Raw genomic sequence first — 25,611 nt, 5'->3', positions numbered from 1 at the left:
GATTCTTTGGGAGTTGGGGTGTGTCTATTCCCAGAAACCATGAGTGGGTTGTCACTGACAACAGAGAACTCAGCCCTGGGTCCCCAAACAAGGTGCTTCCCTTATAAGGCCCCACTGCTTCCCGGTATTAATGTCAGGTAAGCATAAGCACTTCCTCGGGCCAGTCCAGACAAAAGAAGCACAGACAGTGGAGTCAGATCTGGACTTGGGTGCTAGTGCTACTTGCTGTTAGACCATGGGCGCGTTATTTAAACTTTCTGTTTACGCCGCCGTGTCCTATCTGTAAAGGTGAGGTGAATAAGGTAAGTTGTAAGAATGAAGTATCATCTAAACTACCCTAGCCCAGTGCTCAGCTCAGAGGAGGTGCATGAGTATTCGTTTTCCTGTCTTTTGCCTAGAAAAGGTAGGAAATGAAAGCAGGGACAGGGGAATCCCTTTTGAGGACTCCAGCATGTCTGCAGAGCTGTAGAGTCTAGATCAGTGCTTATCTCAAAGGGCACATCCATCGTGACATAAGACACATGCCCCAGAACGTGAACAAACATGCTTATCCTTCATTGAGAACATCTTGCTATGAATAAAATGTCGTAACTGATTTACATGCTGATGTAAGTACCTTATCTCATCAAATCTGTACCAAACCATTCAGATGGAGCCCCTGGTCAGCGGACCTCTCCGAGCACCTCAGCCTGGATGATGTGTTGGACATCTGCATGTCTCCTGAGGACCCCTCCCCACCCTTCTCTAGGCCTAGCCAGGCCTACTTGTACTGATTACACCAATGGGCTCCCTTGCCCTCTACCTTTGAATCCAGCCTATGGAGAGCCGGGCAGGAGATCAGAGAGAGGGAGGGCAATGCCATCAAGACCCCAGCTCTTTCCTTCTGGGGTCACTGACCAGACAGCTGACTTGGGAGTCTCCACACAGCCCTCTGTTCTGGGTTCCGGTAACTGTACTCTCCCCTCACCTATTCAGGTCCAGCTGTTACCAACCCCAGGGCATCACGTTCTTCCTGGTCACTTCTCTGCCCTGGTCCACAATCTCAGACACAATCTACCTACTAAACTCTCTAACATTATCTCAATTTGAGGGTGCCCTGTGAGGGGACCCTGACTAACTTGGTGATACTATCTTATGCATCCTAATTCTGGCTGTGTGTTTCTGACACTGGTTTTCAAAATAATGGCAATCACACTTAGCCCCAGAAGAGTCCATTTCCTTATGTGATCGAGTTGAACAATCCTTGGCTTTGAAATCCTAGCCTAGGTCTTGGACCGTGGCTTCATCCCTTTCTAGCCACTGGCTTTGGCAAGTCACTTAACTTCTCTTACCCTCTTTCCTCACCTGTAAAATTATTATGATGACAGTATAGGAAATTTCCTTTTAACATCATATCAAAATTTGTAATGTTCACATTTCTTTGATATGCATGGTTAAAGACCCTCCACTTAGGTTTCTGAACCCATGGCACTTTCTCAAGGTTTAAGGCAGAGAATCAGATTCCTCCAATAAGCAATTGTACTGATTTTTACCCTTCTGCATCGTTCTCCATCATTTGCCTCAATGCTGCAACCAAAACTCCTTCCCAGAATTCAGTAAGACTTCTATCCATTGCATGACTCTGAATCAAATTTTGTCCAATAGTGTGTAGGTGTAGAGGTGTGTGTGTGCGTCTCTCTCTCTCTCTCTCTCTCTCTCTCTCTCTCTCTCTCTCTCTCTCTAGTAATTTTTTAGGACGTTTCCCACCCAACTACAGGAAATTCCTGACTTAACTTAAGGCCTTGTCTTTCCTAATCTCCTAATTGGTTCCATAGCCTAATTTACTGTGTTGACTATTAAGCTTATACAGGACGGATCTGCTTTCCATGAGTTATCCTCGTGTAAAGGAATAAAATACCCAACCTATTCATTTCCAACAAGGAATTTTTTATGAAATGTAAATGCATAATGATAATTAGAATGAAGAATTGATTAGTTATAAGCATTTGTTTCCATGGAAAGGTGCTACATATTTTTTCAGACCTGCACCAGTATAAAATGTTGTCTTGAACAAAATGAAGTCAAAGAATTAGGTAAACTTTATTTTAGAAATACAGTTCTATAACCCTTTTAAGTTTCTAAAGGATCAAGTTGGTGTTTGGCCAGTTTTGCTTTTATAACAGACTAATTCTTAAATTCTTGAGTAAAAAATTAAGGGAAAGAGGGATATTTGGGAAAAATGTTTGTTAGCCTAACTATTCATGTAAATAACAATACTATAAAAAATGTCTTTTAATTAAAGCTCTTAATTAAAGTGTTTTTTTATTTCCATCATTTATAAAAAGTAAATGGGCAGATTATGATTGAAATCAAATAAATAAAGCAAAATATTGGTGAGTATGATATAAAGTCTTGTAAAGGCAACAGGAATTAGAAAATTTCCAAACCAAAGATGGCACATTTCTTATTTTTATTTTCTATAGTCAATACTGCATCAAGTAGCGCTGTGCTGACACATGTGGAAGCTGATATTTTCTATAAATCACCCCCCCCTCCCCCCCCCGTAAAGGGCAGCTGAGTTGCCATATTGGAATCTATGACTCTCCCAAGCAATGGATATATATATTTACTGGGCTATGGTTTGATGGAATAAAAAGAGCGTAAAGTTTGTATCATGCAAGGTGATACTATGACCTCTCCATGCTTCAGAGTCCTCATCTCACAGTGGGCACTGCTAACAACCACTGGTTGCTGCAAGGATTCTAGGAACGACAAGGGACGGAACGTAGTAGGCAAGGAGCAGGCCTGTTCCTGGATTACCCTGTAAGGAACAAATGTCATAGATCTTATGTACCGAAGTAATTTCCTGAACACAGAATTCTAAATTTGACCTAATGTTTCGACTTTGACATCTATGATTCCATTCTGCAAAGCAGGTTGGAACAAGGAGGTTTACAACTGATCAGAACCTGAATTTGTTTCGTCCATTCATTCATGAGAGGGAACAATTCTGAAAAAGATCCGAATGTACTGTCCATCGGGTATGGCAATAAGTATAATCAATGCTGGGTCAGCATCACATTCCTAATTTAATCCTTCTTTAAACCATTAATTCCCATTCCAGGATTTTCTGTTGACTTTCTATGAGGCACTGGCATATGGGACAGGACACTGAAAATTCAATCAGAAATCTGAATCTATTTAATTAGAAACTAGATTTTCACACCTCCAGAAACACATGCTCAAGCAGCAAAGGGAAAAAGGTGAATAGACAAAGTTGACAGTATCAGGACTATATGTGAAATGAATAGGATTATAAGAGGCCTGGGGATGAAAGCTAAATGGAACTCAAATTCACAGCAAAAGACTCCTTGTACACAAGAAGCGTGAGCCCTGAATTTTCATACACTACTATCAAGTGTTAATATGTATCAAAATACTAAAAGTCAAGCAAACTTTGACAAACAATTATACCCATAATGTATTTTATGGACATAACTTAGGGCGCATGCAAAAATTAGCTAAAGAGATGTTAGTGCAACATTGTTTCAAACAACAGAAACAACCTAAATATTTAATTCAAGGTGAAATAACTCATGGCATATCTATGGGGTAGAAAATTATGCATCCTACAGACACAATAAATAAAAGCATTAACTATATGTTTTGGGGTGGAGGGGAAAGGCTAGAAAACAGTATGCATTATATGAAAACATTTTTGGAATTTAAAAAAGTAAACAAAGATTTAAAAATATGCATCAAAACACAAAGGATAGCAACCAGAATTTAAATAGTGGTTATTTTAGGGGAGTAAGATCAGTGTTTTCATATTTTTCTTTTAACTTAACTGAATTTTCTTTTTTCCTAATGAACATGAATGATTAGTTGTATTTCAGAAAAATAAAGAAAAGCAAACTATGACTGAATGTGCTAAGAGATGGGATGGTTTCATATTTCTCAATATCCATTATATATCAGTCTTTCCAAGTCTCCAGAAACTGAAGTTATGATAATCAGCTTTACTTTGCAAATGTAAAACTGGTATTTATGGTGACAGAAAGCCAAACAGAACTAAAAATCACAAAGAGTTGACTCTCACAAAATAGAACAGAATGGAGCTGTATCATACCGTATATAAAATCACAGGCTCTGAAGCACTTAATAGGTGATGAATAGCACTGGCTCTGAATAAAGTAAACTTCATGAAAAAGGATAGGAGAGGCTTCAGCTAAGCAATGAAGATGTCTGCAAGGACTGACCTTGAGGGCAGACCACAGTGGCCAGTGTGGATGGTTTATCTTGTGGGCACACATTACAGAAAGGATGAGTAATCAGGGCTCTCAGCTGGCCACTTACAAGTATTGGTCTGCAAGACACAGGAGTCTGTCTGGAACGTGACAGGGAAAGTTGATGGTGGGAGCACATGGAGTCAATGCTTTATGAGGCGGTGGCCCTCACACTGTGGGAGGAAGAAAGGTTTGATGAATTGGTTGATTCCTAGGTCTTATTTTCTTTACACTGGTACTCGCCTTAAATTGATTGCTGAATTCATTTTGATCTTTTGTCACTGTCTCCTTTTTGCTTCAGATGTTTCCTCTACTGTTTTTTGTGTGTGTGTGTGTGGGGGGGAGGTGTCAAGATAAATAGCACTGTTAGAATGAAACCTTGTTTTGTATAGACTTGGGGGGAAAAAAACCTGTCTCTCAAGATAACAAATGGCAGAAAGCTCATAACATCTGCAGATGCCCGAAGGAAGCAAAGTGGAACACCATTTTGTGTTTCTGCCTCTTTGACGTTTCATTGGGTTTTCTCTCCCAGCATCTTGAAACCAGTTTCTTGTTTTATGCATCCTTTGCACTTCTTAGAACCTTTCTACTGCTTGTGCTTAGACAATGTAAGCGTGTTGATATTTCATAAACTTATTTTTTTCAGTTTGTTAATTTTCTAGGGCCTGGGAGCCCACAGAAGTATTATGGGATGCTCCCAACTTCTAATGGTAATTGTTTGCTTTCCAGGATATTCAGAATTGAAGAGGATCACGTTGGAGTACACTGACAGCCGAGGGAGAGATGGGTGCCTTTCTAGGGATAAGGGAGTGTGGTCAGATGGAAAGGTCACAGAGGTCCAGACTACGAGGATTCCACACTCCTACCAATAAAAGGTGGGAGGACGCCTGTCTTCCTTGCATCCCTTCTCAGTAGCTGAACTTTTACCATGAAAGTGGCATCTCGGTTGTTTGATTCCATTTTATTGATTGAGCTGCAAATATAAAGATGACCACGACATGTTTCTTGTCACACTATCTACTGGAGACACAGTTTTAAAACTATTAAAAGGAGAATTCTATTCCTCAGTGAGGATGAATGGCTAGATCAGTACCCTTTGTGAGATCCTAATTTGAAAAAAAACAATAGTAGGATGACTTTAGATGTCTAATGGAAGCGAGTGCAGGAAAGGGCAGGGGAAGAGACAGGACTATGAGAATGAGAATACGAATGGATACAAGAACAGGAGGTAGAAGCTTGGAATTGTCACCAGTTTTCAAAATTTGGAATAGTAATGGACCTCATACTTGACCGTTATCTCCCACCAGAAAATTCCATCCAATATTCTTCTCCCTATGTCTGATAAAACTTCCCCAGAATTGAAATATATAGATGTTTGCAAGAGCTGTTAAGTAAAACCCACACTGGTAAGTCTTTCTAATCAACTGGTATCACCAACAGAAGGTATAGAGCTTTATCCCTGGCGGACGTCATCCATTCATGGACCTGGGGAATTTAAAACCCTGTCTCCCAGCCCTGCAGGCCTCTTTCCTAGGTCTGCAGACTGGGTCCTCTGGACCCTCCCTAGCCTTTCTTTCCTTCAATATAGAGGAGATGTCTTCTCGTTTGGTCTACTGAAGTCTGCACACTGAGATAAAAAGTGAAGTCTTCCATTGAACCACCAGATGTGTGGTGTAGAAGATAAAACATCTAGCCTGCTGCAATCATTGAGTTGCTGGAAAGAACTGCTCTGTTTTCTTAACACAAGGAGTGGCAGGCACCCTAAAGACCAAGCGAGGATCTTTGAAGTTCAAAGAAAAAACTGTACTGAAGTTCAGGTTGAAAAATATAAATCACAGATTGGAAGCAATTCTGTTTCACCCCAACTTGCCAGAATCCTGAGCTGGTCCCCAGGCCTGAGGCACAGAGGTTGGCCAGGTTGGTGGGTCTTCTTTGGAGAGGGGTGAAAGAAGCCAAGTGTACATGCATTTACCTTTCCAAAGCAGTTCCAAACATAATCATTAGAACAGACAACTCATAGAGGTCATCAGAGCTTTCAAAGGCTCTTCATCTCAACTGTCTCACATGACTGGTAATTCTTATTTAAACATTTTTAAAAAGGAGATAAACAAATAAAAGACGCATCAGGAGAGGCCAGGTGACACTGTCTGATGATATATAACAAACAAGCATAGAGGTCAATACTACATGGGTTCATTCTCTCAGGCATGTGATGACAGATAAGATCTCAGGTCACTCTCAGCCAGGGCTATCTTGACAAGATTACAGTGTCTCCTAGAAACAGTCAGAAGAGGCACATACGTCCTTGGGTTGAATAGGAGACATGAGCTTGTCTATGAGATGTTGTGAGCCTCCCAGCTGTTACTCAAGACACCAATGCCAATATTTGATGAACCATATCTTAGATTCTACTCCAGAAGATTAATGAAAGATCTTATGTAACGAAGATGTCAGTGTGGAATTGTGAGCGGCATCCTCTTGGAGCTAGAGACTTCAGTTAGACTAAGACACCAATGAAGTATCTGACGGAGCCAACCATCTTGTCATACTACTCGATGCTGGGGCTGCAGACCATCTCCTGACCTGTGGCCAATGACACTTCTTTTAAAAAAATACACCTCTAAATATTTAAAAAGGCAAAAAAAAAAAAAAAAAAAAAAAAAATATATATATATATATATATATATATATATATATATATTTTTTTTTTTTTCCTCTTTAAATATGTATATTTAAAGAGAAAAAAATCAAACAAAGCAGAAAAGGAATGAGAAGCAGGACAGGATATAGAACCAGAGAGACCCTGGTTTCAATTCTGCTTTTGTCCCTTGTTAACCATAGTCTTTGGCAAATTACCTAAAAGCTCTCTGAGCCTTGGTTTGCTCATACATATCACAAGGATAAAAGCGTCCTGCAGGCAGGGAGACTGTCAAAATTACATGAGGTATCTTCGTCTGCTCAAGCTGCCATAACAAAACTCCACAAACTGGGTGTTTAAAACACAGAAATTTATTTTCTCATAGTTCTGGAGGCTGGAAGTTCAAGATCAAAATGCTAGCTAGCATGATCAGGTTCTGGTGAGAACCTTCTTCCTGGCTTGCAGAGGGCCACCTGTTTGCTGTATCCTCACATGGCAGAGAAAGGGAGGAAGGGAGGGAAAGAGGGAGGGGAGAAGGAGAGAGAGAGAGAACAAATGAGCTTGAGAGCATACGTGCAGCAGCTCTCTGGTGTCTCTTCTCATAAGGGCACTAATCCCATTCTGAGGGACCCACTCTCATGACCTCATCTAACCCTAATTACCTCCCAATGACCCCATCTCCAAATACTATCACATTGGGGGTTAGGGCTTCAGCATATGAATTTTGAGAGGACACGAACATTCAGTACATAATATGAGGTGAGCTATGCAGGGCCTTAGAGGGCATCTCTACTGTTTTTGTTTCAGCAATTATAATTTGTCCCAGGAAGGGCAAGGCATCTAGTGAGAACATCTTTTCATAACACTAAAATAATAATTGACACATCATTGACATTTCAATAATAAATTATCCCCACGTGATGTTTCTGAGTTGCAGACAATCCAGAAGTTGAGAATTCAACTCTATCATCTTTGTTTAAAAACTTCCGTTAAAATCCACAAGGATTCATGAATGTACTCAGTTCCTTGGAAGGGATATTTCACAGGCACCATTTCTAGAGGCTTGAGCAGTTTGTAGTATACCACACTTCCCAAAATGTGATACAAAGAGCACAGATATTAGAATTAGACTTTTGTATCTGCCTGTTTTTAACACTGTACCCTTAAGTTCTGTCAACTTTCTGGATCTCAGCTGCCGGTGTATGTTGTTGTATCAGGAAGACTATTTGAAAAGCACCTAGCACAGTTCTTGGCACATAAGAGGGTCACAAATAAATTACTGGGCAACTGATACAAAACCTGGTTTGTAGTCCTGACCTTGAGATCTTGGGCGAGTCATTTAAGCTCTCTGATGCTCAGCTGAACAAGTGTTTCTTGAACTCTCAGCCAAGACTTGGGAGCCAGACTTGGTTTGGGCACTTACTAGCTGTTTCCACTTAGGCCAACTTATGCCTCAATTTCCTCAATTATAAAATGGGAATAATAAAGTGGCTGTGGGACTAAATGTGCATTCCTGATCCAGAGAAAGAACTCATAGTGTACTATTGATTATTATTACAGATAAAAAAAATGGAGTTATTATTACAGATAAAAAAAAATGGAGTGGAGAACAGAATGGTCAGGTCACAGAGCTGATAAGTAATCAAGCTAAGATTTGAGCCCAAGCAGTCAGACTCCAGAGCCTGTGCTCCTAACGTCTACCTAGGATGCTTTTCTATCTTTTTTTAAACCTGCTGTCAATACTATTATGTTACCACTCAAAGTCTCTCCATAAAACCCATGTGTGAAATGTCTTGCAATTTGGGGGTAGGAAAAGTTTTGTCTCCTGCAAGAAACTAGTATATTTCCTCTTTTTGAAAAAAAGAGTTATGCAACTTAGCATGTGTTCTTTTTGTCTTGGCTGCCAGGAAGCTCAGAGTCAAATTGTGGGCTCAATCACCGCCACTAAGTCGTTTCCTTCTTCCTATATCTTTGTTCCTTATTTTCCCTTTTAATTCCCGTTTTCACTAACATTTTTATTCGTGTCTCTTGTTGATAGAGGCCTCAAAGGTATTTGGGAAGTGGTGGGTGGAGACGAAATAAGCAAATACAAATCTGAAATTTACATGAAAAAACTTACGTTTTGAATCTTACCTGTTTCACTTGCTAAAAGGAAAATAAATGGTCAAGGGAAAAATTCAAAACAGGAATTTAAGAGCAATTTTAAAGGAGCAAAAAGAAAATCAACAGAAAAACAGAACCACCAACACTAACAGAGGCCAACTGAAATAAAAACTGCAATAAATATGTCTGAGGCTAGAAGTGTTTGTGCTTTCCCTGGCTGGAACCTATCATTTCTTAATTATATCCTGTGTGTGCTTTGCAAGACGTGAGCTGCTGTCAAGAGGAAGCCTCAGACAGGGGAGGGCCCAGGGCCCACCCCTTGGTCCTCACATACCTGTACAGAAGCGAAATCCCCCGAGGCACAGGCACCCAGAATAGCAGCACCCACAAGAACAGACTCCACCTCTTGCGACAGGACCACAGGCATGCCTGCACAGGACAAAGCCACACCTTGGTTAGGGAGCAGGACCGGGCACTGTGGGGAGCCAGCAAGCAGCCCCAGCAGCAAAAATACCTGCTGTGGAGGCAGCAGTGGGCATCCCCTCCCCGTCCTCCACTGTTCCCTGTTCCAGGGGATTCCCTGGGTCTACGGGATTTCATGGCCTCTGCCTGCTGGTACAGTAGCCAAGGGCCCCACAGGAGCCAACACTATACAGATCAACTCAGGAGACCTTTTTGCCCGGGTTTCCAGGCTTCTACTAGCTGTTACGTGCCATTTGGTTCAAGTCCAGTTCAACAAACATTTATCTGGTGCTTTGCCGGGCCCATGGAGAACAGAGATGATCTGGCTCTGTCCTATTCAATTCTATAACTGAGATGCACTAAGAAAAGGGAAGTAAGTCCTAAGAGAGGGTATGATGAATCCTGCAGCGGCTTCCAATTTCTCGGAGCCCAAGCCAAAGCCCTCACAATGGCTGACAAGGCGCCCCCAAGACTGGTGCCCACCCTGATCTTCCTCTCCTCTCCTCATGGCCACCCTGCCCTGACCTCCTGGCTGTTTCTTGATTCTGCTTCAAGGCCTTCATGTTGTTCCTTCCGTCTGGGACACTTCCTCCTACATGTCCACAGGGCCACCGTCTCACTCCAAGTCTTGTGCAAACATCCCCTTCCCACGGTGGCTTTCCTGACTGTCTCATTGAAAATGACAACTTACCCACAACACTCATCCCCTTCTCTATTTCCTCATCACCTTCCAACACTGTGTTACTAAGGCTCTTGGCTTATGGTCTGGCTGCCCTCCTAGAACATAAGCTCCATGAGGGCAGGGGCTTTGCTTTGTCTGCTGCGGCATCCCGGGAATTGAGATCGGTACCTAGTACGTGGTAAAAGCTCAAATGATGAAAGAACAAATTTCTGGGATGGGGGGGTCAACAGAGTAGAGATGAGGATTAACCCCAAAATTGAAAGATGAGTTGGGGTCTGCCAGACACGGAGGAGCATTCACCATGCCGACTCCCAGAGGTGAGGGGGCTCCTGGTGGGTTTAAGATTAATAGAAATCATTTAGAATTCTCAGGATTTATATATATATATATATATATATATATATATATATATATATATATATATATAATTACACACACACACACACACACACACACACACACACAAATATAAATATAAATGTATTTGCTAATCATGAGATGGCAACAAACTCCACAGAGGTAAGCTAGCTCTATGGCCAGACCTATAAAATCTTTAAATCTTTTTCTACTTAAGACATTAGACTTATTTTTTCCAAAGACTGGAATTTTCTTCCTATCTTGTCTGGGAAGATGTCCCTGATATAACTACCTCTGCTCTCCCACCACCTCCTAACTAGGTCTTATTTTCAGGGAAACGGTATTGTGAGTGAGGCACTTAAAACAGTGCTTGGCTTAGAGAAAGCACTAAATTAGCTTTAGTTGTTATGTCTTAAAGCTTCCCTTTAAGAATCTCTGAAGCCTCTCCTCACTCATTACCGAGTGAAACCAACTCACTGCTTCCATTTGCCCCTAAGGTCAATCCCACCTCTTCCCTTCCCATCCCTCCCCCAACCTACTCTGGGTCCTGGCACACTGGCCTGTGTGGCCCACATCTGTGGCCCCCTTGTCCTCGGGCTGCATCCTTGACTAAGATTCAGGGTGGCCCTCTTCATGGAGCCCTTCGGACTCAGGTTGGTTACCGCCCTGTCCCAGCAGCTGCACGCCTAGGGGTGCTAAGACTGTGAGTAGCCCCCAGGGTACTGCCTGATGGCCAGGGTTCCCCTCCACCCTGCCCACACCTCTGTAAATAGATCCCTTATGTGCCTTTTACAGTTAATCCAGTTGGAGTGTGTCATCTGTTCCCTGCCTGAACCTGATTCATACTCGTACTGACACCGACATCCTCTGGGTCTCCCTGTACCCTCCGGACATCGGTCAGAGCACCGGGAACACGTTTCAGTTTGTAACGGGCCTGTTGGCAGGACATTACTGGCCTTCGTGGCATCCCCATGCCCTTCTCCGCGCTCGCTTCACTGGCGTGCTCAGAGAGGGCTTTGGAGTAAACAAATGAAGGAACGAATGATTAAAATAATAAGACAGGAAGAGGGAAACCCCCTACTGAAATTGCCTGTACTAAAACATACAAACTAGGAAGAACATTTAGTCCCCAGTCAGTGGGGGAAACCTGTAATTACTCAGCACACACCACGTACCTCTTGAAACCACAGTTAACTAAATGCCCAGGGACATTCTTCCTTCTCATGTAGAAGACACTTCTGACCTTGGCAAAGCCCCACTCTCCCTGCTCGCGTAGAGCAAGCTGTTTCCCAAATGGCAAAGATTTGCTTACAAAATATTAACCTGCGTTCTTCTCAAACACACCTCCTTCTTTTTTGGTGCGGGGCTGCCTAAATGGGAGAAAGGAATGAACTTGTACTGAGCACCTACTTTGAGCCAGAGCTTGGCACTCACAAACGTGTGAGTATTTATTCCTCAGTATGATCTACATGATGGAAATAATATTATTTCTATCTTTCAGATGAGGGAAATGAGGCTCAGAGAGGTAAAGTGACTTGTCCAGAGTCACAGAGCTGGTCCCCCCCTCTCCTCTTTCCATTACTCCCCACTTTCCCCAATGAATCTTCCAAATTCCATTGTGTTTTTAACATGTGTTCCTGAGAATTACGGACCTGGCTTATGGTGCTGTCTTTCTTTGCAGGAAAACTAGAGCAATCACAATGTTTAACAGCACCCAAAACTCTACCTCTCCACCCACTGCTGCGTAGTGCCTTTTACAGGAACGAATGCAAATGTGTTATTTTCTCTGAGTGCTTGGTGAAGGAGAGGAAGATGGCAGCTTCGTGTGGAATGTGAACTATTTTATCTGATGCATTAATGAGTTGAGCAGAACCCAAAGCATTTTAAGACAGATGCACTTTGCCATCACTTGTCAGTCACAGGCTTCCCAAGGCAGAGCAATTCCAGGCCAAAGAAAAGATCCCTTTGTCTGGAACTGTAACTGGTCCATAGTCAGAGACAAAGGGTCCAGTTTCAATGAGAATCTGAATAGCGATCAACAGCCTTTTCATTCAGCAGCCTGAAGAACAGTTTCCAAAGCAGAATTTGCTGTGCAAGCGCTGTACCCCTGCTTCTGAGTCAGCGCAAGGCTGTAGGGCCAGAAGAGGACCCGCATTTACAGAGGCTGGAGTGGCGGCCACTGAATCTTGGCCTGGGGTCATTGGGCTGCCCAGCTCTGGAGCCCTGTTCCCCATTCCCTCGGGTGATGTGTTAGCCAAGGCTAATCTCACCTCCCTTCTGCATCCAGGTAGGAAGTCTTTGTGGCTATTAGAAAGGCTGGAAATTGGAAAAGTCACTCAAAGACCAAATTTTAAATCTGAATCTTATCTGAATCAGCTAGCTGACTGTTAAATCAAGTGTAGTTACAGTTTTCCTCCTGGGGAAAATTACAAGGTAATCTGGGTGCCGTTTCATGTCTTTCCTCCTTCTGCGTCAGAACCGCTCACTTCTCTAGGTTCTATTTCAGGTAAGAAGGAGTCATCATTAGCAAATGGTCCAACACTGAGCAGAAGGTTAAGAAACCTGGGTCAACAGCATAGTATAGGGGACGTTGGGCCTGGATATCCCTGGGTTATAATCTTGGTCCTGCCTCCTACTGGACGTGTGAGTTTGGACAGTCAACTGAATTTACCTCTATGAACCTCAGTTTCCTTGCCAGTAAGATGGGGGCACCAATTTCTACCTTTTGGTGGTCTGTAAGGACGAAAGGTAAATGCAGTGATTCATACTGACACACAGTGGGAGCTTGGTTAATGGTAGTAATTTCCACTCTTAACATCCTGACATATTTACCCTTAGCCTATATGCTTTTTTCATACTGTCCTCTGGCTTGTGGAGATCACTACATATCTCTAATATCAGGATAAGGAACTTATTTAGTTTCATCTCACAATGTGCAGGGGTCAATTACACCCATCACATTTGGTAAAGCTCTCATCTGCAGGAATATGCGTGACCTGCAGGAAGACGGGAGGTATGATGAGGCAGGAAACTTGACCTACCCAGCTGTCAGAGACAAGGTACCCAGGGCAGGGGGACAGCAAGAGATCACGATGAATGGAAGCTAGTGTAAGGTGGGCTCATATCAGGGTGGAGTTGGGGCTGTAAGCAGGGTCCAGTCCTCCCTATTTCTATCCCCTTGCCTTGCTCTGGTACCTGGCCACCCTGGGATAGGTCCTGAGAGGGGGACAACATTCCCCAAGAGACACTGGGAGAGAAAGCAGCAAGAGAGATAAGGGCACCAGGTCCAGAGGGACAGGAGTACAGGCAAGCCTCTCTGACACCAGCAAGCTCCTGCCAATAGGGCCCCTTCCTTGGGCCCAGGGGTCTGCTCTATGGATCCTGTTTGCTTGTCTGCTCATATCACAAAGGGATCAGCCCACTACTCTGGATTCTCTCCATCTGTGTCATGATCGCTGATGCTGATGAGCTGAGAAGGAGTCATGGCATATCACGGTCTTAGGGCTCAAACTCCCATCTGTAGCCAGACCCACAGTTCCCATAGCAGCTGGGCTCCGCAGTGCTTCTATACAAGTTTCCTTCTCGATTCCCCAGATCACTTGTCATGCACCGTCACAGGTCCAAACCACGGAGAGGAGGCCCTCCGTGTTTCCGTAATGCCCTGGGCTTTTCTCAGTCGGAACTGTTGCCACACTAGATCGAACACGCCTATTGGCTGTTTGTCTTCTGCAATAGACCTTGAAATCCTCAGGGGCAGAAATCACGTCTTACTCTGTATCTTCAAGACTCCCCACAATGTGTGGGTCAGAAGAACTCCCAAAACCGTTGAGTAAATGCTTGGATTACGATGTAGCCCTTGCTGACCTCTCTCATTTCTCACCATCATGCTATAGCTGGATTTACATAGAAGTCACTTTCCCCATCATGGCGACAAAGACTCCATAGTTGTCTTTGAAAATATACACTTTAGCGCAGTAAATATTCAAACTAATTTGGCATATCACGTACATTTTCCCATTGTCAATCCTGTCTAGCTCGTGGCCATGACCATTTGCTGCCAAGCCTAAGATGACCTCTCCCCTCCTTCTCAGACTTACCGGTAATGTCTGCATGCATTTGCACAAAAAGGGGATTCTTGCTCAGGCCTCCACACAGGAAAAGAGTGCTGATCGAGTGCCCTGCTGCCTGCATGGCCTCTATAATGAGGCGGGTCCCGAACTTCAAGGGATAAAAACAGAAGAAAACATCAGAGGGACAGCAACAGTAAATGGTATGGAACATGTACGAAGTGTTTACCCAGTGCCAGACCCTGCTTTCCACACACTCTCTCAGTAACCGGAGACTTGGAGACATTAGGCTGTCTCTGGTCACACAGGTCACCAAGTCACAGAGTGGGAATTCCAACGTGGGACTGCCTGACTGAACATCCTCTTAATTACTAGATTATTTGTTGCTATCGGTTGCTACAATACTGACAAAAACAAACGGCAATGCGAACACAGTTAATATTAATACAGTTCCTTTAAACCAATATTTGATGAGCGTCTATTGTGGCCCAGGTCTTCTATAAGGTACTGGGAACAGAATGGAGTGATCGGCAACACTGCTCTGAAAATAACAGTCATTGGTCCCTGAGTCAGTCTCCTTTCCCTAAATAGGAACTAAAGACATAGACAAATTCAGCAGGAGAAACATGGAGAGAGGGCTCTAATTGCACAAAAGAGGTGAGACACAGAATTCTGTGGCAAAGGGCTAAAATGACCTTTGTTATCACCTGGAACCAGGTAGTGGCTCTAATAATGAAGCTTCCAGAGCCAGAATCTATCCCCAGTCAGTCCTTAAAGATCTGGACTGATGCAAAGCCACGTGTTCTGGTTGGCTCAGGATTTCGCCATATTTTCACTTCAGGCCTGTGTCTTAATATCTTCATAAAATGTGCTACCCTCATTCCTGTCTTGCTAAGTTTACTAAACTCAGTAACAAATGCTGATGCCTGGGAAAAGGACACTATCGTAGGGTCATCAATGTGAATCTTAACGTAGAATTCTTTAGTTTTAGCTAGGATGTCCGAATAAATAAAAATCCTAATTTATTTGGAAGTGCAAAACCTAGAAATTCACATATCAAAATTTATTTGGGATAAGGATTAAAAACAAAAAAGGATGAACTGTGATATGGCCTTAGGATGCACGAAGAAGTTTTTCTTTGGTGGAGAGACAGTCCTGAAAATGTTTCGAGATTGAGCAATTCTGGGGATGACAACGTCCGAGGTGTGGACACGGGAGTGAGACGCTGAAGCAGACAGAGGAGAAGGTCAAGGGAGATGAGAAGGTCAAGATCGGAGAGGCCACAGATGGTACAGCCACCAAGAAGAAAACAAGTTTGGGCTGGGGAGAATATGTGAGCCAATACCACAAATCAAAGTGTGACAGCATTGCTGGCAACTTGGTACCCAAACGCACAGAGAAGAGAAGGTCGCTTAGTCTGAGGGCATGCCATATCAGAAGCTTACCCAAAGTAAAGCAAGAGAGTTTGAGAAGTGATCTGACTGTTCCCCGGGGCTGAAACATAGGGCAAGTGAAGCCTCCTTTAACAAGGCTATCTAGAGAGCGGTCTCTCCTGGACTGGAGGTGCCTCTGGGAGAGGGAATGGCTAGAGGGTGATTTGGGACCCTGGGTCATGCAATCCTGATGCTGTGGAATAAACGATGATGACGGAGAGGGGTAGTTCAGGAGCACAGCACAGCAGATGCAGCCTAGAGTCTGTGGGTTGCTGAAGCTATTAGTGAATCTGGTAAGAATATGGATTAGGTGAAACTTGGGCTGCCTAAGATAATCCACAGATGTAGTGTGTTTAAAAAAATTAAAACATGTTGTACCATATAAGGCCAGATCCTGCTTATCGATTACCCCCAGATGTTCTTTCTTAAGCTTTTTGGCGGTCATGAACTCTCTTGAGAATATAATAAAACCTATTGACCTCCCCAGAAAAAAAAGTCACAAAATGGTATATTGTAAATAATTACAGGAGGTCTATAGATGCCCTTACATCCAGCATGGATCATTTGGTGTCCATGGAATATAGGTAACCCTAGTCTACGCGAGGAGCTTGAATCTGCAGTAGCTAAAATCATGGTGATTGAATTAAAAAAAAAAAACCACCTAGGATGGTATTAAGGTAGTTCACCTATTTCCTGAATCAAATTTGTGCCTAACCTTTTTCAGACTCAATTCTCATTTTTAAAATGAGATGAACCAATAATACCATATTGGTTCATTTGAAAATTCTATGGATTGTCAGAATATGAAAAAAGAAATTAAATGTGGTCTGAGGCTTGATAAGACACAGTAAGCCCTCCCTTTGTCGAGAGTGTACATAAGTTTGTAGAAGAGTGTCAAACACATGGGAAGTGTTTAGAAATAAGAGCCATTCTGGTTATTGGCTATATGCTAGGCACTCTGCTTGCATGTAAATGTCATCTCTAATCTGGTGACAAACTGAAAAACTGCTATTGTTATCCCCATTTAGGAGTTACATGATCTGCCTAAGGCAATACAGTCTGTATGGAGGGGAGGGGAGCTGCCTCCTTATATATATGGAAATGCCATGCAAAATTGATATTTCTGATATTTCTAAAACCAAGGACCTGGGCGCACATGATTAGTGGGACTGATTGGAGGGTAATACAAAGCCCATTGCCTGGGAAAAGGAAAGAAAGGATCTGAACAAGAGGCACTCCCTCAAGAGGGGTTGTGACAGCCTGTCTCTCCCGTGTGGCATTGTTGGCTGGAATTTCCCACTCAGGCTGGCAGTTAGTTACAGGGCATTCCCTTTTGGTGTCCCGGACTCCACTCTGTGAAATGCTCCTCCCTCCTGAAATGCCCCACCAAAAGGCTTTGTGCTAAAATGATTTTGTGCTCACCTTTCTGGAAAAAATGTTTTCACAGAGAAATTTAAATTAAAATTAGGCTGTTCCACTGGGAATGTACAGAACCAAATGCAAATTGAGAGACTTCAAATGCAAATGGTACTTTTTAAGGGTCTATTCTGAAAAGAAAACTATAGCTGAACAGGCTATGGATAAACTGGGTATTTGACAGGTCTTTCAATTAAATGTGATCAAGAAAGAATTTTACTTCATGGAGGGTTTTGCACAGTCCCCACTTAACTTCATTACAATATCTCTTCAATTTCATTCTATTCCCACAAAATACCAACCATAGATATTACTACAGAGAGGAATTTGTTTCCCTTTAACTTATCAACAACAAATAGGTGTTAGGGCCTTATCAGGGCCAATGAAACAAAAATAAATTTTTTAAGTTAAACATCATAGGAAAATATCTGTTATCAGGATGCTTCATTAAAACGCACATTCTTGCGTAGAAAATCGGCACACCTAGATACTTGTGCAAAGCAGACTGAATTCCTCACAAATTGATTCCATAATAAAGTCTTATCAAAAAAAATCTGTCTTTAATTGCCTTCCCTTTGTGGTATTATAAAGGTCGTTAAGACAATGGACAGAATAAATATGATAGCTTTTAATACATGATGGCCCATTACATACAAGATTGATTTTCTAAGTGTGTGGTATTTGGGGAAATTTAGCAGGCTGCCCCCCACGTCAAGTTTATCCTCATTCATACATCTTCGGACTTCTGCTGCAGTGTTCTTACCAGGAAGGGGACCTCTGGGAGGCAATCCTGGCCAAATTAACAATGTTTTCTAAGATGTCTCAAGTCAAAACTGCTCTTGGGAATGCCTAGAAGCTTATTTTATCCAGGTAGTTTTATAAATAAAGAAAAAATGCAGCATGGGAAAGTGGAAAGCACAGAAGCCTGGGAGTGAGACAGAGAGCGGTTCAAATACCGACTCTGCCATGTATCAGCTGTTTTGACCTTGGTAAGTGGTTTTTTTCCCTCTGTCTGTAAAACAAGAACAATCTCAGCGCTTACAGGTTACTATCTTAAGCCACAGGTGGGTAAGGCACTGTGTTTGGTGCCTGGCACAGACAGTGGGTGTCAATGAGAGAAAACAGTCACCATCACCACTGCATTATCCCTTGGCCCATCCTGTGTAGTCACCTTCTTCATTCGCATGGACTCAGAAGAAGGATAAGACAGGTCTGATTTTCTGGGATTACGATTACTCATTTCAATGCAAGTGATTTATTCTGCTGTAAGACTTTCATACAGTAACAGTAACGAACCAGAAATAAAAGTTCCTCAATATACCATGTATCTACTTTTATTTTATAAATCCAGGCTCTGCCCCTTACTAGCTGTATGAAACTGAGCCATTAACCTCATTGAGGCTTAGGTTTCTAATCTGTGGAATAGGGATTGTCATCCCTACCTTGTCCGGTTAAGTCAGATAATGTGTGGACAATATTTAGCACAGTGCGTAGCACGTAATACCCTAAAAGTGTATTATTATCATTATCATCATCATTATTATAAAGCAGGATCACTAAACAATTATTTTTACTACTGATGCACAGTTTTGTCCTTCATTCCATCTCACTAATCAGTCCCTTCATTTTGATTGATGTCAGAATTGCTTGTTTTGGACCAAATCCCCATAAACAAAGCAGACTGATTGATTTCACTGAACTGGCCAAGCTATTAAATCAATAAGACAGTTGCCTCAGAAAAACACAGTCAAACTGGTCTATTAACCAACAGGACGGCTTAATCTAATGAAGTTAGCTGATTCCATACTCGTGCGTAGTCGCATTACAGACCGTTATGTTCCTTTAGTGGTTGGGAAGTTCTGTTCTCTTATCATATGTACATGGCACCTGGACAAATCTGAACATAAGAAAAGCATTTTTGTTGGTGATATGGATATATGGAGAAAATGCATGCAGTTCTATTATTTGAAGCACTGAAGTTATGAAAGAGGTATGAAGGAACAGAATAATTGAATAGTATATAAATATGTTCATAGCATTAAGAAAAAAATTTGTTTATAGGTATTTTTCTGAAAATGAATTCTGAATCCAGATTTAGAGAATTGATTTTTCCTTTCTGTTGGTCCTTATTTTCTTTCCAGAGTGGCTAAGCCTCACCGGATCAGCTGTGATTACGGGCTTCCTACCAGCTGTGAGACCCTGAAAGCCACGACCCAATCTCTATAAATACACTCTCTAACGTGTGCACACATATAATCTTTCATGAATGAGTTCAGGGTGTAGAACCCTCTTGCAGCCCACTCATGGATCACTTCTAGAGAAGAAGATTCCTTAGACAATCATGTTTGAGTCTCTAGGAATTTGTTTTCATTTTTGATTGATCTTTAGGAGTTCCTAACACTTTACATTTAAATTCTCCCTTTTCTCCCTCCCCACCCATTCAAACTGCTCATTCAAGCACCTAGTTATCTAAAAATATTTTCATGTTCTAAGGAAGCTTACTGTTTTTAAAAAAAGAAACAAACAAAAAATCTTATAACAATTTTTTTGTGTGTGTGAAGAACAGTATCATGCATTTTATAAATTTGGACATTCTTAATACTGGTTTCTCTTAATATGGCATCTGCTTGCTTGCTTCTATTTAATTGAACTTAGCAGACAAATAAGATAAATGCCAAGTATGATGTTCAAAGACTTTAACGCTTTTCAGCTTTTTAGCTATTTGAGGTTATTAATAAAGCAGGTGAAAACCATCACGATTTCCTTCTGGACAGACATGCATCTCTTTTTGGTAAGCTTCCTTTTAATTGCGAATCTCTGTCACAAAAGCATATAGCATCTTGGGGAGCATGTGGTCTAAAGTTTATTGATACTCTAAGTCTCTTTAAAAATGGAATTAAAATGTCTTACAGCAATGGCTTGAACTGTGGCCAGGTAGAGAATGGCAAGATCATCAAGGTCCTGAGACAGTTTCAATCCAGTGACCTGCAGGGATGAAAACAAGAGAAGAAGATGAGGTCCGAAAGGAGCTGCCATGGTCAGAGTTAGTTCCCATGAAACACGTTCAGATGTGTTTTTTCTTGCCGACACAAGTTCATATGCAAATCCCCTTTTTGTGAGCTGAACGTGAAATGACTACTAAATTGTTTAATCTCCAGACCTGGGAAAAACTATCCCTTCATAAAAGAAATGCCTTGCCTTGAATTAAACAAAAACAAAACAAATACTGTGGAAAGATTGTATTTGATATTTCTTAGCATGAAATTAATATTTCTTTCTTCTTCTTTAAAAAAAATGTTCTTTTATTACAGATATCATTGGCTTACCAAAATCAACATGTAGCAGTAGCATTCTAGTAAAAGAGGCTCTTATTCCGAGTTCTGCTACTGTCAGAATTCAGTGTAACAGCATCTAGAGGGTATTCAGGGTAAAATAATATGTCTCCTATAAATGTTATACCTACTATGGGATAATTTAGAATCTGTGGTTTGCGTGGGACTCCCATTAAAGTCAATCGGAACCACATGTGTATATGGAATACAGCAGTCTCTGAGAGATTCCAGAACTGTCAGGATGCTGGATTTGGGTGCCTTCAAGACTTGTTCACAGACCCACCTTCACATCTCCCATTTATTAAGGTGTTCTCTTGGGACATTGCCAGAGGGTTAAGACTGCTGGTTTTGTCAACCCTAGTCCGAAGTTTGTGGGCACCAATATTGGAGATCACTTTCTATTTTCACATTACAAAAATTCCTTCACATAACATACATTTCTCGGGGCCTACGTGTGTGTGGTCCTGAGCTCAATGCGGAAGCGACATGCAGCCTGCGTTATAAAAGGGGAGCTGAGTGGTCTACCCAGTTCCTTCCCTTCATCTCTCCAGTCCCATTTATTACTCTCTCCAGATTCCCCAGCCATGATTAAGGGGCCAGCATTGGCCTGTTGGCAGGGTACCGATACCATTCCATTGCCCAAACCAGACACCTGGGAGCACCCTTTCTTGGCATCTCTTTCCCTTCCCATATTTAGCCAGTCTCCAAATTGTGTATATTTGATCTCAAAAATCTCTTTTGAGTCCATCCCCTTATCTTCATCCTCACTGTTTCTTACTTCCTTAACCCAGGCCACCATTATGTCCTTCCTGATTGCTGAATTAGCCGAGCAAATCTCCATTTCTAATGGTGCTCCTCTCTACAATGGAGCTAGTGATTATTCTCAAATGCAAATTTGGTCATGGTACTCTGTGTTAAAATGTCTCTTCATTGCCCTCATTTTGAAGCACAAACACCCTCACTTCTGTGTGCTTCTTCCTGGGCTCACCCTGCTCACTTCTCTAGCGTCTGTGCTTGCCCCTCCTCACTTAGCATCCCCTGTCCCAGCTATTCTGGATACTTATCTAAGTCTGTTGATAAGGGGATTCCTGAATTCAGTAGAGCTACCTGCTGATAGTTTTTCTTGGCAAACAACTGAGCAACTAGAGGAGAACAACGGCTTTGATTTTAACACACAGGAATGCAGAAGGTTTGAATGGGAGACCAGAGAGGAAATTTGGGGATTCACCCCCCCAAACCAATAACTCTATGAAGGAACAGCTCTCATAAAACTCCCCAGAGACCTAAACATACTGTAAGCATGCTGCAACTAGGAGAGAACATGAACAATGCTGACACTATAGAAGTTCATTTCATAACCTTCCTGAGAAAATAATTTGCCTCAAGGAACACAAGAATGGAAACCAGCACCTAGTCTTCTGACAGACTTTACCTGTGTTATTCACCAGAAACTCAGCGCTCCCTTTTCCTTTTGTATACCACTCGCTCCTAACACCCTATCCTTCTCTGTCAGATGATACAATTATGAGAGCACAGTATTTACTACCTCAGCTCCTCATATATTCATAGAGGTGAGGAGCCATTTGCTCTATGTCCCAGTACCTACCCCCAAGCTCCACACTTACCCTTCCTCATCAGAAAAGTGGCTTACATGAGAATGGGGCAAAAGTAGGGTCCCTGTAGCTCCTATGGAGCCTCTGTGAGAAGTAGAAAAAGTTGCCACATTCAGGTGGATTAAATACATAAGACATACCATCTGGGAGAATGAATTATAAAAAGGAGCAGAGCAAACAGTATTTCAGCCCTGTCATATGCCCCCTCAGCTGAATATCTTGGTGTGAGCAACCAGCAGTATCACTAGTCACGAGTGCTCTCTCTCTCTCTCTCTCTCCCCTGTACTGGCCTGGCCTCAGCAGCATCTCTGCTGTTGGTCTACTGGGAAAGCCAACCGGGCCATGGCTTAGCATTCTCCTCCAGGGCCAGGGCACCTCTGGCTTCCCCTCCAGGGTCATCAACGTGATGTGAATCAAGCCATGCTCCTCTGTGTGACTGGGTCTGTATCTGCTTGGCACACCCACATCTCCCTACAGGTTGGTACCAAACAACAGATTTAGATAAGTTGTGATGGGATTGGGGGAGGAATTTGACTTTGTATATAAGATGCACTCTCCTATTAAATGATTAGGAGCCCCAGTGCCCTTTATAGTAACATTGACAATATAACTGGTTCTGATATCCTTTTCAATTAGTAAGAACCCATAAGAGAAAAAGGGGTGTGGTATCGCTACATTTAGCTTTCTTAATCTCCTGAGGAAATAATTTGCAAATATTCATAAGAACTTCCAACAAGAACTGGTCGTCAAGCAAAAAGATATTACGGAACCTTCTCTAAATTTCCAGAGCTCAGAAATCATAGGGCAGAAAAGAGAAGGTAGTTTCTTTTCTCCAGAAACTGAGAATGAGATGATCAATGTAAATGAGCACTAAATTTAACTTGAGCTTGTTAGCAGCTATGAAAAACAAGGACACATGATGGGTGACGTAGCTTTTTTGTTTTCCCCTGATAAGTAAAACATACCTATCCTTCAAGGGAGAAAAAGTTTTTCCTGGGAAGAAGGTACTCAGTACAGGAGGGAATCAGCAAGCACGGTTCTCCCAGAGCCATTCCCAACACTTCCTCACCACTAGCACCAGGGTCAGAGTTGAAATGTGACTCAGTGAAAGGCGTTTCTCTCTGAAGTGTGATGTTACTTCAGTCAGGGGTTCCTGCTTCCCTGACATCTCACCAGATATGCAGATGGAGACATTAGCAGTACAGATGACCATTAAGTCCATCTGATTCTCTCGAACACCCGGGACCGAAGCCCTGCCTTGGCAAAAGTCAAATGACAGCCAGCCCAAGATGGAATTTTCTAAGGGATGCCTGCCACGTGGACCACTCAGGAGGCTACAAAGGGTCCTTAGAGAGCTGTCTTGGGAGGGGCGTGGCAGCAGTGCCCTGGGAGTGCCAAGGATGTCCTGGGGGAGGTATAGCTTTATCGCCAGTGAGAAAGCTGGGATAGGACAGATGAGCTGATACCCCTGGCTGAAGGCTGAATGGTTCCATTATTAAGAGGAAGTGGGAAGGAAACAGTCAGCGGAAGGAATGCGTTTATATATGCGCGTGTGCCTATATTGACTGTTTGGGCAAGACAGTGAAATGTGCGGGGAAGCCCCAAGGGGCAGTTGCTATGGTAAGCACACTTTATTTATTTTGGCTATTGTGTAATGAGGAGAACGTAAGAGAAAACACTTCTAATTAACATTTAGAGATGTGTGAAAGCTGCACATGGTGGCCAATGAGATGCGAACTGCAATCGATTATTTCAATATCCTAGATAATGGTTATAAAACACTTATGTAAAATCATTATAGGATTTTTGAGCTTAGGAGTGTAGGTAAATGGAAAGGTGATGAACTTTGGAATAAGACACCTGGGTTTAAATCTTGCCATTTCCCCTAACTGGCTGCACGAAAGTGTGAGTTTTGTAACTTCAGCTTTTTTCGTTTGTAAAGTAGGAATAATAAATAATACCTTAAGGTATCTGTGTGAAGATTAAATATCATTTTCAAAGTGCCTGACTTTTTCAACAAGCTGCACTGAGTTTACAAGAGCTAGCCACTTGTGATGCCAACTACGTGTGCATAGGTGGCACTTAAAAATGGTCATTCTCTTTCCCTTTCTCTTAGTAAATGTACATTCTCTTTCTCTTGAATGCATGAAGGGCTCAATCCTATTCATTACCTGGAATACAGCAATAAAGCAGCTCCTTCAACACGCTATGGGTACCACAGGGTATTAAGGAGGACCACTGAAGACTAGTGTCTGTCCACGGCAAAATATACGTTGACCACCAGCATCACGATGTTAAAGGTATGGACAGCTGGGAGTATGGACAAGCCGTGTGTCCCTGGTAAGTGCTCAGGGATTTTGCAAGTGGGGAATTCACTTGCAAAAATGCTGGAGAAGCCTTAGCCCTTATCAACCTACACACGTCCATTTACCCTGGGAATAGGAAAGACAGATGAACTTCACAATGCACTTCAGCTTAAATCTTGCTGCCACTTAGTAGCCGTGAGAACTTGGGCACATGTCTTAACTCTTTTCCGGGATCCCAGGTCAATGTAGATTTCCTGAGATCCAAGTCCGGATTTACTGAACCTTTGTCATGGGCCTAGCAATTTGCAATTTCAGCAAGGTCTGGATGCACAATAAAGTGTGGAAATAATTGTCCTAAATCTTGGCATTGTGAATCATAGGTTCATAAGCCCTAAAATAGTTGAGATTAAAAAATGTGTTAGTAATGTAGTTAGCTGAGTATTTTTTCTTCTTTGTTGTTAAAGGAATTGAAGTGATTATAAGAAAAAAAGAAGGGGGGACTTAGAAATAGATTCTCAAGGGGTCTCTAAAAATTACAAAAAACAGAAACACGATTCCCTGTCTTGAGATTTATCTAGAGTCATCAGAAGTTGATGGGGGCATCCATGGCTCAGGGGAATTGGTTGAGAGCTTTTCAGAATACAAAGGCACAGGAAAAATGCTCTGTTTGCTCAGTCAATAATGAAGGTGGAGCTGATGGACAGACAGTGAGGAAATGAGGAAGATCCGAGAAAGATTTATAGAAAATGTCTGAAGAGAGGACGGAGATTGGAGAACAGGACTGAGGTAATCAACAGCCTGGAAGAGAAAGGAGACAAATCTCCCAGACAACATGTAGAGGTTTCCTTTTGGTAAGCATCAGGAATCGAAGCTGACACTTGCCATTGCCTAAAATGCACCCAGATTTGGAAAATGCAGATACATGTGTTAATACAAC

The 25,611-nt window shown here is 42.3% G+C and overlaps 1 protein-coding gene across 17 annotated transcripts in view; it reads right to left on the bottom strand.

Moving 5' to 3' along the window:
- Window positions 1–25,611, bottom strand: part of FGGY (FGGY carbohydrate kinase domain containing) — a 386,336-nt gene that overhangs the window by 63,442 nt on the left and 297,283 nt on the right. For 11 of the 17 annotated variants that reach the window (XM_074334784.2, XM_074334788.2, XM_074334793.2 and 8 more), the window contains 3 exons: window positions 20,334–20,408; window positions 14,605–14,725; window positions 9,341–9,435 (listed from right to left, as the gene is read on the bottom strand). In XM_074334784.2, the coding sequence (XP_074190885.2) occupies window positions 9,341–9,435; window positions 14,605–14,725; window positions 20,334–20,408 (291 nt within the window). Of the gene's footprint in view, window positions 1–2,698; window positions 2,801–4,601; window positions 6,849–9,340; window positions 9,436–14,604; window positions 14,726–20,333; window positions 20,409–25,611 lie in introns of those variants that run through there. The other 6 variants (XR_016018635.1, XM_074334791.2, XM_074334792.2 and 3 more) reach the window with 4 other exon arrangements.

This window comes from Rhinolophus sinicus, chromosome 14 (assembly GCF_057876585.1).
Source record: "Rhinolophus sinicus isolate RSI-liver-muscle chromosome 14, RSI-T2T, whole genome shotgun sequence".
NCBI lineage: Eukaryota > Metazoa > Chordata > Mammalia > Chiroptera > Rhinolophidae > Rhinolophus > Rhinolophus sinicus.
This window is presented reverse-complemented; position numbering and strand designations above follow the sequence as displayed.